The sequence below is a fragment of the Sparus aurata genome, chromosome 9, assembly GCF_900880675.1.
Source record: "Sparus aurata chromosome 9, fSpaAur1.1, whole genome shotgun sequence".
Lineage (NCBI taxonomy): Eukaryota > Metazoa > Chordata > Actinopteri > Spariformes > Sparidae > Sparus > Sparus aurata.
The window spans coordinates 27,609,636-27,627,584 of NC_044195.1; the positions used below are offsets into that span (position 1 = coordinate 27,609,636).

General features: G+C 39.3%; 1 protein-coding gene and 1 long non-coding RNA gene across 5 annotated transcripts in view; both read right to left on the bottom strand.

Annotated features, from left to right (window-relative positions):
* Positions 1-1,050: 1,050 nt before the first annotated feature.
* epb41l5 (erythrocyte membrane protein band 4.1 like 5) overlaps positions 1,051-17,949 on the bottom strand; it is a 32,863-nt gene continuing 15,964 nt past the window's right edge. For 2 of the 4 annotated variants that reach the window (XM_030428653.1, XM_030428652.1), the window contains exons 13-26: positions 17,769-17,875; positions 17,506-17,524; positions 16,558-16,603; positions 16,152-16,270; positions 9,938-10,089; positions 9,202-9,299; positions 8,934-9,071; positions 8,531-8,601; positions 7,687-7,809; positions 5,917-5,998; positions 5,706-5,786; positions 4,815-4,877; positions 4,418-4,557; positions 1,051-4,189 (exon numbers count right to left, since the gene is read on the bottom strand). In XM_030428653.1, coding sequence (XP_030284513.1) covers positions 4,120-4,189; positions 4,418-4,557; positions 4,815-4,877; positions 5,706-5,786; positions 5,917-5,998; positions 7,687-7,809; positions 8,531-8,601; positions 8,934-9,071; positions 9,202-9,299; positions 9,938-10,089; positions 16,152-16,270; positions 16,558-16,603; positions 17,506-17,524; positions 17,769-17,875 — 1,309 coding nt within the window. In that variant the 3' untranslated portion in view covers positions 1,051-4,119. Of the gene's footprint in view, positions 4,190-4,417; positions 4,558-4,814; positions 4,878-5,705; positions 5,787-5,916; positions 5,999-7,686; positions 7,810-8,530; positions 8,602-8,933; positions 9,072-9,201; positions 9,300-9,937; positions 10,090-16,151; positions 16,271-16,539; positions 16,604-17,505; positions 17,525-17,768; positions 17,876-17,949 lie in introns of all 4 variants that reach the window. The other 2 variants (XM_030428651.1, XM_030428650.1) reach the window with 1 other exon arrangement.
* LOC115588225 (uncharacterized) lies at positions 10,931-15,142 on the bottom strand. Its single transcript, XR_003985291.1, has 2 exons — positions 14,055-15,142; positions 10,931-12,332 (listed from the first exon to the last, which is right to left on the bottom strand). It is a non-coding gene; the product is annotated as an uncharacterized LOC115588225 (long non-coding RNA).

A 17,949-nucleotide genomic window follows, 5' to 3' on the forward strand; every position in this document is an offset into this window, starting at 1 on the left:
GAAATAATTCAGTTTCACACATGGAAAAAGGAAAATTAATTTGTGCAAATGAAAAGGACAGTTTCAGGGGACTTTTTTAAATGAGTGAAACTAAAAGATGTTTAGTGTGAAAGTTAAAAGTTTATTTTTATGTTTTTAAGGAGAGAAAAAAAAAATTTCTGTGCCGAACCGAGTGAAAATAATTTTCTTCAATCATCTCAACACACGACAAAAAAACCCCAAAACTTTTTTTTTTTCTTTTACATGTGTCGTGTGAACAAAAATGTTTCTCACTTGCCCCTCAGAGGGAGTGAAATTTTCAAAAATTCTTAGAACTTAGAAAAAAATTATTTTTCATACGTTGAGCCGATCACACAACAAATTTTCTCACAAAATTGTTTTTGTTTTTTGTTGTGGACACTTTTTTCACTTCCGTACATGAATACTTAGACTGTACATGAAAAAAATGCCATGCTGTGTCTGATAGCGTCAAATTTGCTTTTTGAGGTTGAATCAATAATTTATAACCGACTGATGGAGTTTCACAACAACACGTTCTATGTCAATGAAACATTTGAAGAAGTAGTTAGATAAATTTGTAATTGTTTTTACTTACCAACCTGAAATCTCCGATGAAACCTAACAGCAATGTTGACAAGATGTAAGACAAACTCAAATTTTTTTGAAAGGATCTTTCTTTGTACTGGCGTTGAAAATACACTTTAAAATATGTATTATAAGTATGTGACTTGATCAAAGAGATTCCATTAGATGGTGATAAACTCAAACATGGGCTATGACTTAAAAACGCTTTTGATGACATTTACTTTTTTATTGCTACATTTCCGGAGGAGATAAGAGTTTTATGTCTAAATCCAAGAAGGATTAAAACATAAGATTTTTTCCCTCGGAGTGATCCAGGTCATGGTTTCATCGCTGGTTTAACAAAGACTTGAATCCCATCCGGTCCACAGCTTAGAAGTAAATCAGATCAGTGTTGCATGAACCCAACTGTTATCACTGACCTCCTTTGTAGCCAAACATCCAAAACGAATAAAGAAAACACTTGACTCATACTGTAGCAAAGCTTTACTGAATCATGATCAGATACTCCAGAAAAAAAAAGTTTATATAAAATTGCATTTGAGATGTCACACTCTGCGTGTTTCCAGTCAGCTCCATCAGTTACATGAATCCTACGAGTTTTGTAATTAGAAAAACACCTCGAGGCTGAAATCTGCACAGAATGTAGTAACAACACTGTCGACATAATCTTCAAAAAGAAAAAATATATAGCACTACTTCATATCTACAGCCAGCTGACGCCATTATACTGACAATACATTAGATCTGAGCGCTATCACACTGGACAACATGTCGTGTTTGAACACTTGAACCGAGCAGAAGCATAAATAATCGTCACTGCTGAGAAGACGTCGCCAAACTTTCAGCTTCCCTTGTTCAAGAAATCATCACGAAGAATCTACAGAGACAGCGTGAATGAGGATCCAGACTTAATGATGACGATGTTCAGAGCAGTGAAATAAAAAACAAAAGCAAATGATATTCTTGATTTACAACTGAGAAAATGATCAGGCCTCAATTTCACATTTTACAACACCAGCTTTTAAGATACGGGTCGTTTAATGCCAGCTCAGACAGAATTCCCGACTTTTAAGGTTTGTAACAGATTTTCTCTGAAAAATTCAGGTTAATCTAATAAATTCATGGGACTGTCAAATCCCACAGCTGTACTCCATCTTATGAAATTTGGCTCCAAGGGTCCAACTTCTAAAATTCATAAGTTTTTGGATTCATTGTGTGCGTTCTGTCTCACTAATCTCTCGTTTTTCATTGGATTGAGGTTTGAACATCCAAGAAACCCAAAGGAAACCTGGCAACATGTATTAATTTCAATAGTTGTTGCGGATTGGTTACAATAATCAAATTAATAACACAAAAAAGGATCTTTCATTTTTGAAACTTACATCTCTAGTTTTTCTTTCTTGCTGCTAAACTTTGATTCTGTGTAGAATCACATCTAGAAGTTATTTGCTCCTGCATCACAGGTCTTGACTTTTTATTTTATTTTACATATTTGGACTGTAGATTTTCCCAAGAACGATTGTTTTAATTTCCTTGAAACAGTTCAGTGTGAAAGTGTTACTAGAGGCTGAGAATATACAGACAAGGAATTTAAAAAAATGATGAAATTCAGCTCCGAGTACAGCTGTGGGATTTTCAAGGTCCCATGAATTTAATAAAGGTTTTAACATGAATTCCACGACATCACATGAGCTGGCAGAGTTGGTTTGTAATCACCCATATTTCCCAGAGTTCTATCAGCCATCGTTAAATTTTAAAAAATCATAAAACTCTGGGGGATATTTTCATACTGTGGCGTCTCCAGCATTCTCACATGAGACTATTGGAATACATTCATTTCCATAAGGCTGAAGGGTCGAAGCTACAACATGTTAACACCGGGAACAGTTCTCTACAAACAACAGGGTCCATTTTCTGTCTAAAAATATTCATTCAGATATCCAGTTAGATAATCCAAACGCTGGAATGTCGTTCACCTCCAGAGATCACAGCTCACTTAAAGGATGAGTTCACTCCTCACACTGGTGCTGATTGAATGTCAGGTGACGTTTTGTAGTTCAGAAACATTTGTGGAGCTTCACAACAGAACAGGGTTGCAGCGTTTTATCTAAACAACTGAAGTAAATGGAGACAACAACAACAAATATAAATCTCCAGAACTCCTGGGATCCCAAATTAAGATGTTATTAACACCTTCAACACACCAACGCTTTTAACTTGGCAGCTACAGTAAAGATTTCAACTTAAAAAAGGCATAGATAACACCTATTCACATCAATTTGGTTGCCAGTTGTTTTTGAGAATGCTGCAACTCTATTTTGGTGAACCTCCAAAAAGGTTTTGTGGATTATGAAATTTCCCTCGACTTTCCATCAACAACAGGGCGAGTAGATAACGACTGAATTTTCACATTTGGGTGAATTTATCCTTTACAAAATGTTTCCACAGCGTCTTTGTTTCACTTGTCATATTTTCATCACCAATTTAAAAAGTTAAACGAATGGAAATAAAGGATCACATTTAAGACAAAACTTTAAAACTTCACATTATTTATAAATCATCTCTGACTCGAAGCCACGATGAGTTTAAAGAGGAGCAGAGCACAACAGGTCCGAAAAAAAAATGAGACGCAGAACTAACTTTCATTAGTGATGTTCAACTCCTGATGACACAGAAGCACTGCGACGGGGAAATTAAAACATCATAAGACGAAAAAAAAAACATAAGTGGCTAATAAAAACATCAGGTGAAAATCCAAAGTGGCCGTCTCTTTGTCATCCATTGAGAAAAAAAAAAAAAGAAATCCTTCAAGCTCCAGTGTTGAAAAGATAATCCAGTGAAGTCTTCATATCCAGTGGCGAGTCGAGTTTCACATGTCGTACTGATCGAGTTTTAAAAAAAGTTTGTCGTGTGCTACAAGGACAGTACAGTCTCATGTCCACATGTTTCACCGTGTCAAGAGTCCAGATGTTTTTATCTCTTACAAGTCTTTCTGTTTCATAGATTTGTCTTCCAGTGTACTTCAGCGGCTCTACAAGCTACGTGATCTGTGAGTGAACAGAAGCTCAGTGTCGCAGGAGTTCAGTGGTGTGATTACCAGTGTAAAACAACATGAGTCAAAAATAAAAGGGGGAGGAAAGCAGCACTAAAAGAGACGACCTACCCTTTTACGTATGTTAGTGTTGTGAGATTTAAGTGTGTCAGGACCAGCTTCACCTCTGCGGCAACAAGATGAATAACAAGATGTTTGACTGAGGTTTGGTTGGATGGATGGATAACAGCAGGTCACTGACCGTGTTCCTGTAGGTGATCCTAAAATGTTAATACTGCTTCTAACTGTGTGATGAAAAACCTGTAATCATATCTCTATTATTCTCACGTGAATTTAGCTACATCTGTTTGTAAGCTGCCTCCTCCCTGGTTCCACTTTCCTCTTGGCCCAGCTTGCTCGTGTGTGGAGGGGTGAGGGGGTGAGGTGGAGGGGGGAAGCAGTCAGGGAGACTAATGTTGTGATGGCTGCTTCTCATTTCTCCATCAGAGCTCAGTGGTCAGGAGACCTCTTGGTTTGGCTCCATCCTCTGAGTTTGGCTGCTGACCCACAGTGCTGCAGCAGACAGGAGTTGAATTACTCACAGACACAGATCGCTGAACACACTTTACAGTTTCATTTAGGATGAGAGGCCTGAAATATACTGTACAGATATACTGCATGAGGAATAACTGGAAATATTTGCTCTTGTTTGCATTTCCCTACTCGATCAGCAGAGGTCAGCATTCTACCAAGCTCACTTTTAAAAACCTGTAGGCGCTTTGGGTGCTGAAGGATTTTTACCTGGTGGAGTTGGTGTTACGCGTGTGAGCGAGTTGGGGGAGGGCAGGGGTGAGAGGCGCCCCCCCATCTGCAGGGAGAACAGGGTTGACCTTAGCGGGGGGGTCGAGGTCGAGCAGGCCGTTAGTAAAGACGCCGGGAGGCTGCATTAGAGGGGGACGAGGGAGAAGGCAGGAGGTCAGTCTCTACGGAGCCTCTACGTCAGCTCAAGTGAACAGCAACTAAGCAAGTGCACGAGCCTTTTATCAACAGTTACAGGACAACGGACACAGATTTAAATGAATAAACACACATCAGAGACCTTGTATATGCAAACATTTCACAAGAATATGTGGGATGACAGACACAGACAGGTAGACAGGTAGACACCTCTAGACACAGGTAGAGGTTGATTACTCACAGCAGTTGTGGGGATGATCCAGCGGGGGGTGATGACGTGTTTGGGCTGCTGCACTGGAGGCAGCTGGAAGACAATCAGACACATGTTACACTCTGATGACCACAAGGACATGTAGAGGTGCGTTCACTCACGTTTGACAACAGATAGCTGATACAGGTGTGATACATAGATCACATTATCTGGAATACAGACATCAAGGAAGCTAAATATTGTTAAAGGTAAGTGAAAAACATTTCTCTTCCCTTTACTTCACTGCTAGAGGTCAGACTCTTGTTTGAACACTTCACACTGCTACACTTCTTTTACTTATTTATTATCATTACCATTTATTATCATTCAGTGGGTTTAATGTTCCTACATTATGCATCTCCTTCTTCTATTTTCATTCTTTTTATTATCCTATTTTTACTATTATCATCAAGTGGGTTTTTATTTCCCGTCATAATTCACATTAATTACGGAGGTTTCTCCGTTTTTATGTTCATTCCGTCTTCTTTTATGTGAAGCACTTGGCGCCTGTTAATTTTCTTTGTTGTAAAGCACCTTGAGCTGCAAGGTGCTACACAGTAAAATGTATTATTAGTATTACTTTCATAGATCACAAAGAGACATAAAAGTACCATATGAAGTTTCATTTACACTTCAGTTTCTCTCATATTTCTTTTTTTCATCCTGTGAACTTCTGGTAGAGTTGGAGCCATGTTAAGACTCGGTCGGGGCTGCAGACGAGAATTTAACATTTCTGAATGAGGATGAGTGACTAATGTATTTTGAGATTTAGGTGGTGGTTTCTTGTCTACAATGACCAATATTTATTTCCTAGTGTTCTCAAGTATGGCCATATTTTTTTTCTTTCTATTTTTTCTCCACATGCAGTCAAGTGAAACTTACAACAGGAGTTGGATCTGTGAAGTCAATCAGGTTGTCTGACAGTGGAGCGGTGCTTTTAAGGTCAACTTCCTCTGCTTTCACCTGCAGGGTGATACAACCACTTTATCTCATTTAACACAGAAACCTCTGTTGGGTGTTAACATGAAACATAAATCGTGATTTCCATCGTAACAAATAAAAATGCACCACGAAAAATGATTTATTACGTTACCTTTGGTGCCATGACTTCGCTGGCTGACTCGGTGGGCATCTTGGGAACAGCGGGGTTTAAATCTTCAGCTAGTCTCTCGGCACTGATGAGCAGAGCAACAGAAATAATGAGCAAAAGACACTTGATAGAAAAAGTCTTATAAAAATTTAACAGAAATGTATTTCTAGCTCCTCGTCTTTGAGATAGAGCAGCATAACAAACATATTTCATTGGTGTATTTTCATATGATTCAAGAAATCCCTTTATTATTGGAGCCCTGCACACAGCCCGAGGTGACGCATTCAAATTGCTTATTATGAGCGACTAACAAGTCACAAGGTGTTTCCACAGAGGTATTAAACATGGAAATGTTTGATTTCTGCTGGATTAATGACTTCAGTGATTCATGATGATAAAAATCTTGAGAATGAGAAGAAAACCATCCTGAACATCACAAGTGTTTACTGCATCAATGAGCCTGAGGCCGCGTGTCTGTACATTTGTGTCATCCTACTGTAAACACTCAATGTGCAATGACGCCAGCAGTATCCAGGCAGATGTCAGGTCAGGTGACTCCACACACCACGACACACACCAACACACACACACACACATTGCTCAAACACACCAACAGATGTCAGCAAAGACTACAAAAAAAGGCAACACTGCTGTCTTTTTTTATGTTGTAGCCTTGAATTAACCTGATTTCTATTGACAACAAAACCTTTCACTACCATTCTAAACATATTTTGATCATTTTTCTTCTGTTCTGCATTCAGATGCATTTACAAAACAACTGAAAAAGACGCATCTCACTGCAAAAACTGCTGCTGTGTCAGATCAGAGCTGATTAGTGTTCCGAAGTGGAAGCGCTTGCTTTACTCCAGGGGCTTAACAGAGAAAGGTGGGGACACTTTCATGTTGTAGGCAGCAACATAAAGAAAACAAACGTACCCAACGACACCGGGCAGGAAGAACAGATAATATGTCTTCTGTTGAAAAAGTTATGTTGTTTTTTTTGACGAACAAGGTTGGCAGATGGTGACACACGGACCTCACGGGACACTATTAACAACTGGGATCATTTTAAAGAATCGACAGAAATAATGTCTTTATTACCACTTTTCTGTCTCTCTTGTCTACCATGAGCCAGCAGATCTGAATTGAATTGTTCGTCTGTTTGTTGTTGAGCTGAACTGAACAACTGAATTGTGGAGAATCTGACTGATGTAACCATGTAGACTACAACATGTTCATAGTGAAGAAAAGTTAAAACATTAATACTGTAATGCACCGCTTAATGAGCTCAAACAGGCTGCAGGCGATTAAGTGGCTCGTATTTTTATGCTTCAACATAATTAGAATCTCATAATATCGCCATTAATCCTATAAGAAACACGTAATATTACTGTTAGAAAATATAAGAAATATATTAGTGAAATACATTACTTTTGTGGTGAGTTACTCTGAACACTTACAGTACTTAATCAATGAAAAAACATGAATACGACTTGTATAATAATCTGTGAAAAATTTCCTGAAGCTGCACTTTTGTTTGAATCAAATGTGAATAATGATTTTCTCTAAATGTATCTTTTGACTTAAAAATTAGATAAAAAAGAGAGAAAACAGATATTTTGTTTGTGTCTGTCTCTGCAGCTAGAGTCAAGAAATGTTGCTCTCCACTATTCCATTCTCCCAGTTTCGCTCACTCTCTGGTTCTCATTTAATGGATATGTACAGAACCTTGTAGGCACATCATAGAAAAGCATTTAGTGCACACAGACTGACCTGGTTCCTGCTGATGAGACCAGGGAGGCCGGCTTGAGCAGGTCCCAGGAGTCTTGGATGTCGGGACGACTGCTAACGGTCAGAGACGAGTTGCTGCCCATTCGCCCGCTACGCACCTTTAACCTGGAAACAGATGAGAAACTTTTTCATTTTGTGGCAGTGATCTGGTGTGCCTACATATATTGTGCATGTAAGTAAAACAAATCTAAATAAATAAGCTTCTAGTTGTGTTTGACGTTGTATTTCTATGGATTAAGGACATCAGTGAATGGTTTGGCAACCAGTATACTGCAGCAAAAGGCTGAAAACAATGCCCACGTAAAAAATGATTTTACCAAGATGTGTTTCTGAATTGACAAATGGCATTCACCAAATCTAATCTGACTCATTCTCTCAGTATAATGAGCAACTGACTGCCTCTGATACAAGACAACGACCTTCGTCATTCTGTGACGCCTTGCTGCTGGGACGAGCTGCAGGTGATGTAATGTTGTGAACTATGCTAATAATCCTCATGAATATTCAAGTAGTTAATCAGCTCAAGCAGCAGGGAGCTGTGATTGGCTGAGACAATGTGTTGACAGTTGGCATGAGTCATGAAGATGGAGGAGGAGGAGGAGGGGAAAGACCCAATTTCAAGACAATAGAGCACAAGTGACAATGGCTTCTCTCCTGTTCATGTGCGATCAGTGCGCAGTGCTTAAACAGGAGGAAGGCATTTCTTTAAAAAACTATACATTTTGAGTATAGCTGAATAAATATTATGCCTCTTTGAAGACCTGTTGTCTTTATAATTCTAACACTTGTAATGTATGTAAAATGACTGTTCTGCGTGTGGTCATACCTGGCAGAAACATCCTGCAAGTTACAGTTTTTATCTCCACCGACCATTACGACATGTTCCTCCGAAGGTCCCTGCACAGAGGAGAGGAACAACAAGACAAAAACAAGTGAGCAAACAGACCGAGGGGGTGAATCACATTAACATGGATGTTTGCCAAATGATGATTTAATTCTGCTCTGACAAAGACAATCCTGTTACGACTCTACATACAACTCTATAATATCGACACAAGGAAAGCCAAAAATGTAACTTTTCGAAACAGGTATTTGTTATAATAATTGCCTTGATGCAACTCTGAACATATTTATAGGGCTTTATGATCATAACAGTATGCAACACCTAATTTCAATGAGTCTGTTCCTTCGCTTCCCTTTCTCCCGGTTTCATTCAGTGTTTTGCTTACCTTGAGGGCAGCCGCCTCAGCTTGTGCTTTCAGGATGTTACTCTTCAGATCCTCTGGGGGGCGCAGTGGAGTGGAAACTGGGCTACTACTGCCTGCACTGTTCAGACCACACTTCTCTGTGAGCTTCACCACGTCCTCCTGTAGCAGCAGGGCGACACAAATGTCACACAAGAGAGACAAAAATGGAAAACATGATATTCTCTATGCTGGGGCTTGGAGTAAATCATCCAGTGTTACTTGTCTACAGAATACACGAACAAACACCCACCTGATTGTTCAATGCCATGTTGACATTCATGTTATTTCTTGGAGTGGCAAGAAGAGGACTGCTGTCCAACGCCAGCTGCTTCAGACGAGCCGCTGCCTCTGCAGAGATGCAAAGTTAGACATTTATTATATACCCCTTTTTAGTTTACTTTTCTAAGAAGTTGGTGGCTGGTGATTATCTGACTTAATTTAAGTGAAAAATATAAATGTGTATGTGCTGTAATGAGAGTGTGTGGTTGTTGGCGATGCCAGTGTCTCACTAACACTACTATCACTACACTGTAAAATCCTGCCAAATACATTTGTATAAAAACTAAGCATATTTCTAAGTTTAAAGAGGACTATTCCAAATGTTCAGCTTCTAATAGCAGATTTTAAATATGTTCTAATTTGTGAGTCTGAGGAAGTTCAGCTGGCAACAGTTTAAAGACATATTTTCATGGAAAGGCCTTCCTACAAGGGTAATTAATGTTTTAACGGTTTATTTTTTCTAATTAATTACACTGTTCTTTATTTCTCTGCAATAACGTCAGTGCACAGCTCTGGTTGAATGTAGCCATTACTTTTTTTAACATTCAAGTATGTTTTTCAACACTTTGTATTTTATTATTGTTTGTTCTGAACCACTCTGTCACACTGTTTTTGATAAGTGCTATGTAAATAAAGATAATATTAACTATTAATGATTATATAATTCTTTCTTCATAATAGTTATTGTCAGTTTTCTGTAGCCTCACCACTGAGGCTGAGAGGATCCTCCCCAGCGGGACTCGCCGCGGCATAGGCGTTGCTCGGCCCGGCCTCGTCTGCAGTCGTCGCAGTGGGGACGACAGGAGCTCTGAGGACGTCATCAATACACGTCTCCATCAGGTCAGCAGCCATGGGCACACTGGAGACAGAAAACAGGAACCACAGATTAATATGTGGGTTTTAAATGGTTTAATAAAAAAACACAAGACAGAAGGGAGAAAACAATGCAACTCTTAAACAAGAATTATACACATAAATCAGGATTATACAGCTGTGCAACTTACCTGCAGCATCCAACAGATATGAATGGAGATGGCAAAACTGGCCCATGATGATATATCAGGAGACATTTTATGATAAATTCCCAGAAACATACAACAAAATTACAACAGAACATATAAAAAAAAAAAATTGGTCTTTTTTGTAGCTGTACTTTCCACCATGAAAATATGAGAACTGTGTGTCCAAAAAACGAAGCCCTAAAATAAAGAACAGTGCACAGGTCGTCTTAAGAGGTAAAAAAGAATGCAGTGAGTCTTCAAAGAAAGCAATAACTTCTCTTAGAAATAATATGCTGTAATATCCTTTGATTCAGAAGAAACCTGAAGCAAAAACATTTGATACATGGATTTTGGAAAAAGCTCTTCCAGCAGCCAAGTAATTACCTCATATATCTGTAGCCTGGAGACACAGTAAAACATGAAAAGTACGCTGTATATTGCTCTAAGTATATATATACTGCCTGTAGAGAACAGGAGCTAAAGAAAGATGTAAAGAAATGAACAATGCTTTGCCCGAGGACACACAAATCAAATGTATATAAATATTCCCACATGTTAAGTAATCCATGAAGGAGAAGGCGAGGATGTATCCGACTGTTGTGTGGGCAAAAACAAAGACAAAACAAAAATGTACTAAAACAGGGTGTTACAGTGTGATAAAGGTAACAGAGATAGTAAACAAACATAGAGGACACCACATAGAGCTCATAAAGCTACATACTCTCCCGTGTCAAGAGTAATCCTTCCTTTATTCTCTGAAATGATTTTTTTTAAACATACAGTTCAGAAAGATAAACATCCTTTGGTCAGTTAGGTTGTAAACATTTAACTAAGATATATTAAGAAATCATCTTCATTGGTCGAGCTGTGCAAGAAACAGTCTGAGGTGCAGGTAAGCATTCAGTAAATATGGACTTCTACACACTGCTCTGTTACAGTTACAGTGCACTAACAACAGATAAACAATTAACATTCAATTCTGATTCAGTTTCAAACATTTTAATGGTATTATGCTTGATTTCTTGCAAGAAGTTGGATGAGAAGGTCAGTATGAATTTAATTTATGAGTATAGAGAATATGTTTAGCCTAGCTCAACGCTAGAGCAGGATAAAAAACACTAACTTCAAACAAAACAAAAAATGCATCCTCCAGGATTTTCTTTTTTACAAACGTAAGAAAAGAAAAAGTGTGCAAATACAACAGATACAGACTTTTGTGGAAGGCATCAAAAGCAATTCTTGCCTCCTGCTTCTGTTTCTTTGTGTTGACCGTCTTATCCAACTACTTTTAAAAACAGAGCAGCAGATCCACAAAATGTGCAGCGCAGATTAAATACAAAATAGAAAAATCATTTTTTCTTATAAAGATAATTTCATGTAATTCAAACTTAATTAAAACATCGCTCAAGATATTATTAAAAAAACAAACATGAAACTCCTCTGAAGAGAATGGCAGGGGGGGGGGAGAAGAGGACTTAGTGAAACCCTCCAGGAACTATGTGACTTATTGTTTCCATGCAGAGTCGAAAGTGGAGGTGAATTCCTAAGCCTTACATTGATACCATCTCACCCCAGCCAGCCAGTTTCACCATGAGGTTACAGAGTGAAGGACGGAGAAAGGAGAGGGGAGAGGAGAGGCAGGAGAAAGCGTAATAAAGTGGCAAAAATTAGAGAAGAAAGGTGGGAAAAGGTGGAGCAAAAGTGGGAGGATTACTTCTCAGAGTTGCCACTGGAGAAAAGGTCAAGACTGAGTGAAACACAGAGAAAATGAGGGCAGTATGAAGTGAGATGGCGAGCTTGGAGACGTGTGGGGTGTTACCAGATCTATTATGTGACACTTTGACTGCGTTCAGGAATGTTTCACGTTAAAAAGGCATCTCTGCATTCACACCAAATCTGTCCTTCCATGTGGTGCAGTCACAAACACAAATACCAGAGTTACTACTAATGGGCGAGTCACTGCTGAGCCATTCCCATTTATTAGTGTGCTGTCCAGTTCATGTCAGCACAGAGGCTGAGACGGCTGTCAGTTGATCTGTCCGACTCCTTTGTGGGGAGCTTTGATGAGACATGAGGAGGAAGGATGGAGGGAAGAGGAGACCTGGGGAGAACAGGGAGGACGAGGAGGAGGAGGGGAAGGTGACATACAGGAGGGACATGTAAAAGAGATGGGGAGTGAGGGTGAGTGTTGGTAAAACAAGAGAGAGGGAATGAAAGGGGGAGAGGAAGGGAAGCAGTGAATGAAAACAGCAATGAGGGGTGGGGGGTATGTAAATGTATGAGGGAGGGAAAGATAACACCACCGAACAGCTGGTTTAAGACAAGTATAAAGAAGAAAAGGGAGGCAGCAGAAGGGAATTTAAGGCAGCTGATAACTTTAGAGAAAGAGCGTAATTTATTATGAGGGACGAATACTGAACACTTGGCTTAATTATTAAATACCGGAGTATTATTAGGCTCTGACGTAAACAGTCCTTTTACAATTAGTGTAATTAACTATCACACTGTTGCAGCCTCTCCTCTGCTGAGCTTCAGTCTTTTAAACTTCACTCACTATTTTGATCTCAGGAATATAATTTATTTCATGGACATTACGGGTCAATGGATCAATAAGAGAAGTAGATTCTAGAAAATCCTAATGACACTAGGCTTGGGCGATATTCCAAATTTTACATCACAATATTGTCCAAACCAAATAACACAATATTATCGTTTTACAGCAAAGACGACATGTAGCGTCATTCAAATCCCTTCGCTCACTATTTTCGCCCGCTTTACACCCTTAATATCACCAAATTGGTGAGCTGACATTCTTCTTAGAAACTCCTTCATGTCTGTATGTTAAAGCACTGTGTGCATGCCGCTATATCAGACTCATTAACCTCTAGTAACCTCCTCCAGCCTCCTCGTCAAATATTGATGTGCGGGGCCTCAGCCTAAAAGACTTGTACTTGCATGAAAAACACAGTTCCCTGAGGATTTTCTAAAGTCATGCAATGAGCTTCCTTTTATTTTGTCATAGAACACTCACGAGTTCATTTTAAACAATGACCAGGCAAAAGAAATCTTGCTCATCATACAAAGAAAGCTGTGCTTTAAGTGCACATAAAACAACATTAAAATAAATCAAGTGTTTATCCTCAGGATGAGCCCGGCAGTGTCAGGATATGTACAGCAACACTGTACACTAGTGTGCACTTAAGTGTGCTGTGACAAGTGTTGTGACACAAACACTTGAGCTAAGTGAAGTGGACTGGATGTCTCTGGAGCGTCAGTGACCTGGCTTTGCACCTCGAGCCACTGAGGTCTGATGGCTGATGTCAAATCAGTGTTTATAAATTCAGTGCTGGAGGCCGCGAGCCGGAAGCTTTTATTCATGATGACAGCCCCGCTAGGAGCTGAAGAGGCAAGGGAGCATTCAGTTTCACATTGCCTCAGTAAAACAGTGACTAACTCGATGATCTTTGACTAGACTGACTGCAGATGAACTTCTATTGACCCTTATATATTTTCCATAAACTCCATTGTTAGAGTTAGAGTGTAAACTGTGAGAGATTAAGTCCAGTGGCACTGATATAGGAGTCATCTTCTCTCACTTATGATAATGTAACAGAGCAGTGCAGTAGCTTACGGGAAGGAGAAGAAAGGGTCGGAGAGAGGGCAACAGATACAGATGCAGCGCTACATGACATTTTAAAACAGGAAGAGAGAATACAGCTGTATGGCCAATTAACATTGTAAGAGAAGAATATGAAAAGTACATGGCCATTACATAAAATATGACGTTTTGAGTTCTTCAAAATTAAAAAATTCATAAACTCACTGATCTGGACTGGGCTTGCAACAGGCTTAATCATTTACAGTATTCATTATCCTTCGTGTTTGGTTAAGTTGGAGAATGAAAGACAAAGGAGATCGACTGCTCGTGTTATGAGGAGGGTTGTAACACTCCATGCAAAATCAACAGAGACATAGTATGAAAGAAAAGGGGAAAAGGCATGGGAGGAGAAAGGGAAGAGCACCAGGCATTAGTCTGAGGTATTTGTGATACAGCAGTGTCTCTTTCAAAGCATCCTCCTCACGAGTCAGATGTATACTGTTGCCATGAGTTAAACTTTTTTTTTTTTGTTTAATCAGTATTTGCATTCTGAAGGATTTACTGGGCAACATAGTCTGAAAGAGGAGGATACATCATTATTATTGTAATAGGTCATCAATATGTGCTGGCTCTAACCAAAGTCATGCCTGTGCATCCTGTTTTTAAGGGCAACGAGTGAAGAAGAAAAGGCCTCGTCACTCTACAGAAACGAAAGGCAATCCTCTTATTACAACTGACCAGAAATGTAGTTTACTGTAAACAGGATCAGCCTGAGCTGTAAATCTGAATGAGCTTTGTTTACGAGAAAGAGTAGTTTGCTCAGAAAATACCTATTTTACACCAGAAAGCATGTAACTGAGTAACCAAGTAATGTTTTCTTTCTGTCTCACTGCTAAAAATCTAAAATCTTCACTCAGCCCATGGCCAATATTTATAGTGATGCTAATTTGCAAATACACTCATCCTCAATTTTCACAATATCTTGTCAACAATTCTGCAGTTTAGAGGATAAATAATAATTTATAGAGAAGCTGGTTCACAGGAGGCACAGTATGACTGTAGATGACTGAAAGTAAAAACCCCTACACACTAGAATGATTCCAAAGCTGAAATAATAGATGCCAAACCCCCGAAATCACATAAAATCCTGCACCGATTAGGTTTGTAATTCATGCTGATCAAAAGTGGACAGACAGCAAATCACAGGAGACGATTCCATCGCAAAAGAAAACCCTGTTCCCAAGCCAAAATCGGAAAGCTCACCGCTGCACAGCGATTGATTGGTTAGAGCGATGGCAAGCTTCAGTGTTTAATGGTACCTACCTGGCCTGCCTCCAGACAAGACCAATTTGTCCTCAGTACATTTTAATACTGGAACACACAGGGGGACAGTGCATGTTTATGAGAGATGAGGGTGCTTACATAATTGTATGCATATGTAACTTTCCTTAGTCAGTAACACACAGAATGTTCACACAACAAAAGAAAACACATCCACAAATAACAGATCAATCCAAGACAAGAAATAGACATATAGTACATTTGACTGAGGAACGAGAGGCAAAAGACACAGAGGAAATATATATCCTTGAGACAGAAAACTACAAAAAACAATTAGAAGGTAATATGGGTGGTAATGAGAAGAAGTTGGCTGAGTACTGGCACAGTTTTTGTGTATCAATTCAAAAGGCAAGATTCTCTGATGGCCATTATCACCATCTGTCTGCTACTAACTGCAGTCCATCTTTCCTGCATTTAAATATGCCATCTGCCTTAATATTGTATATTGAACCTGATACACAATTATTTCCCTGCTTCAGGCCATTATCAGGTTTCTGAGAACACATTCAAAGTATGCATCCTGTGTTTCATGCACACAAACTTGAGAACAGGCAAACAGAACTGTCAAGCATCGATGGGACATAAAGGCATAGATAGGAAAATGCACACAAAAACACTCAGTTCCTTCTTCCCTGGTCACAGCTAACCTGGGTCAGTGGATAAGCCATGTTAAGCCACTCTCATGGCATTAGACCATGAAAAACACACCTAGCTATCCACCCACTTCTTTCAGCACCCAACAGGGATCAGTCGGCCCGCCTAACCTTTCCTTCATCGGCAGTGAGCACTGAGCAGTTGCAAGCCGACACTGGCATTTAACAAATGAACTGGCATTGAACTTAGAAACAGCCATCCATTTTCTAAAGTGCTTATCCTCTCCAGGGCTCAAGGGCATTTCAAAAAATATTTGGTGAAACTGAGCTTAAAAAAAGATGGAAAAAAATAAAGCGCAGTCAGAAAACAAGTTATCCAGGTACCAACCTCCTTTTTTCTCCTCCAGGACTCCTGGGTAGGGCCTCGATTTCCATCGGCGCACAGGCAGCTGCAGCTACGGGGCTGACCACAGGCATGGCTGACCAAGCACCTCTGCTGGGAGCAACCTGCAGAGAGGAAGAAAGAAAAAATACATGTAATGAGTGGAGATGGTAGAGGTAGAGAAAAGAAAACATAAAAACTATCATCAAACTTTTCACTGTAAAATAGTTCAGTCAAAGCACAGCAATGTAATATCTGAAGCTGTTCATGTCATCCAACTTTATCGAGGCATACATATGTCTACAGTCTGTATTTTACTTCATTCATCCTCGACATGTTTAAGTCTGCTCTCTTTTATTTCTCTGTCTAATATAGAAAGTATTTAAATACGTACTGCTGGTTTGCTCCTCACCTTGGTGTCTTTGGTGGAGCTGACACCATTGCCTGATGAAACAACCCTGTGGAAAGAAAGAAAATGACCAAATGAACAAAAACCTTGAAAGATTTCCTAATAATGTACATGGATTTATACTGTAATTAATTGGACTCATGTTTAGTGTCGTTTGGACACTTAGGAAATAAACCAGGGGCTCTTAAAATCTCCCACAATGCTTTTTACAGAGCATATTGCTCATATAAATTTGGCCGTGCAGCCAGCAAGGTTGGCAAATTACACACAGAGGTGCGTAGTTTGTGTTGACTAATGAAGCTCAATTTTGGGTGATGCATAACTACAATTTAAAAACAGTATTTTTTTCTCTTTTTATTTCAAGTCTACCATGTTATCCTTGAGCCAATTTGCAAATCCCCATAGTTATTCAGTATGGCAGTGCTTCCTCCTTTAAACACAGCTTTAAATACCGCAAATGTTGCTTAAAAAAGGACCTGCACTGTAGCAGTAATGGTCCGTCCAATTAGATGTAATAAAAAGTCACAGAAGTGGTTGTCATCACGAAGCTTTGAGTGCACTGGTCCCATGACAGCTTAAAACTACTACTGACATCATGTATTTAGCCCACACACATATCCCTATAACAAAAGGCTGCCTCAGTCTGTAACGAGATTACAGTCGAGGCTTATGAATGAATTAAGAGAGTGTGTGAGTGTGAGTCACGACACTTTAAGCAACAGTAGATGTAGATACACTTATATGATTTATAATCAAGCAATTTCCAGTGCAAACCGTCAACTTTGTTATTTATTACAAATAAAAACATTTAAACAGGGTTACACAGCAGGGCTATGCAAATAAAATTACATAAATCTTCTAAACGAAATAAAAATTAAAGCTGTACAACACAAGAGATAAATTGAATCAGACAGAGGCAGAATCACAGTGTTTACATGTCGGTGTACTTACTCTTGGAGATGGAATGGTCCTGTAAAAACACAAAGAACAGTATTTTAAGTAACATTATGTAATAGTTTTACTTCACAGTGTCTTGTAAGAGGCTGAATGGGGTCTCTGCCACTATCACTTGTTTTTGCACTATGTAACTTCAGAAGGTAGTACCACAATGTTAGGTGTTGAAAACGTGATTCTTGGAGTAAACACACATGAACCATTGTTATGATGCAATACTGTGCAAACTGTGCGTATTAACGATGTATAAACTAAGTCACCTCTGTTCTGCATGGTTCTTCTGGAGTAACGTCGACTGGGCCTTCTCTCAAAGGAGGCCGACCGTCGTGCTTTGTTGGACTTGGTCGTCTGATACTCCGTCTTTCCACTGGTCACAGACAGACACAAAAAATATATTTATCACTTGCAAGGTGAACTTGGTGACCTGGTTCAACGCAGGTC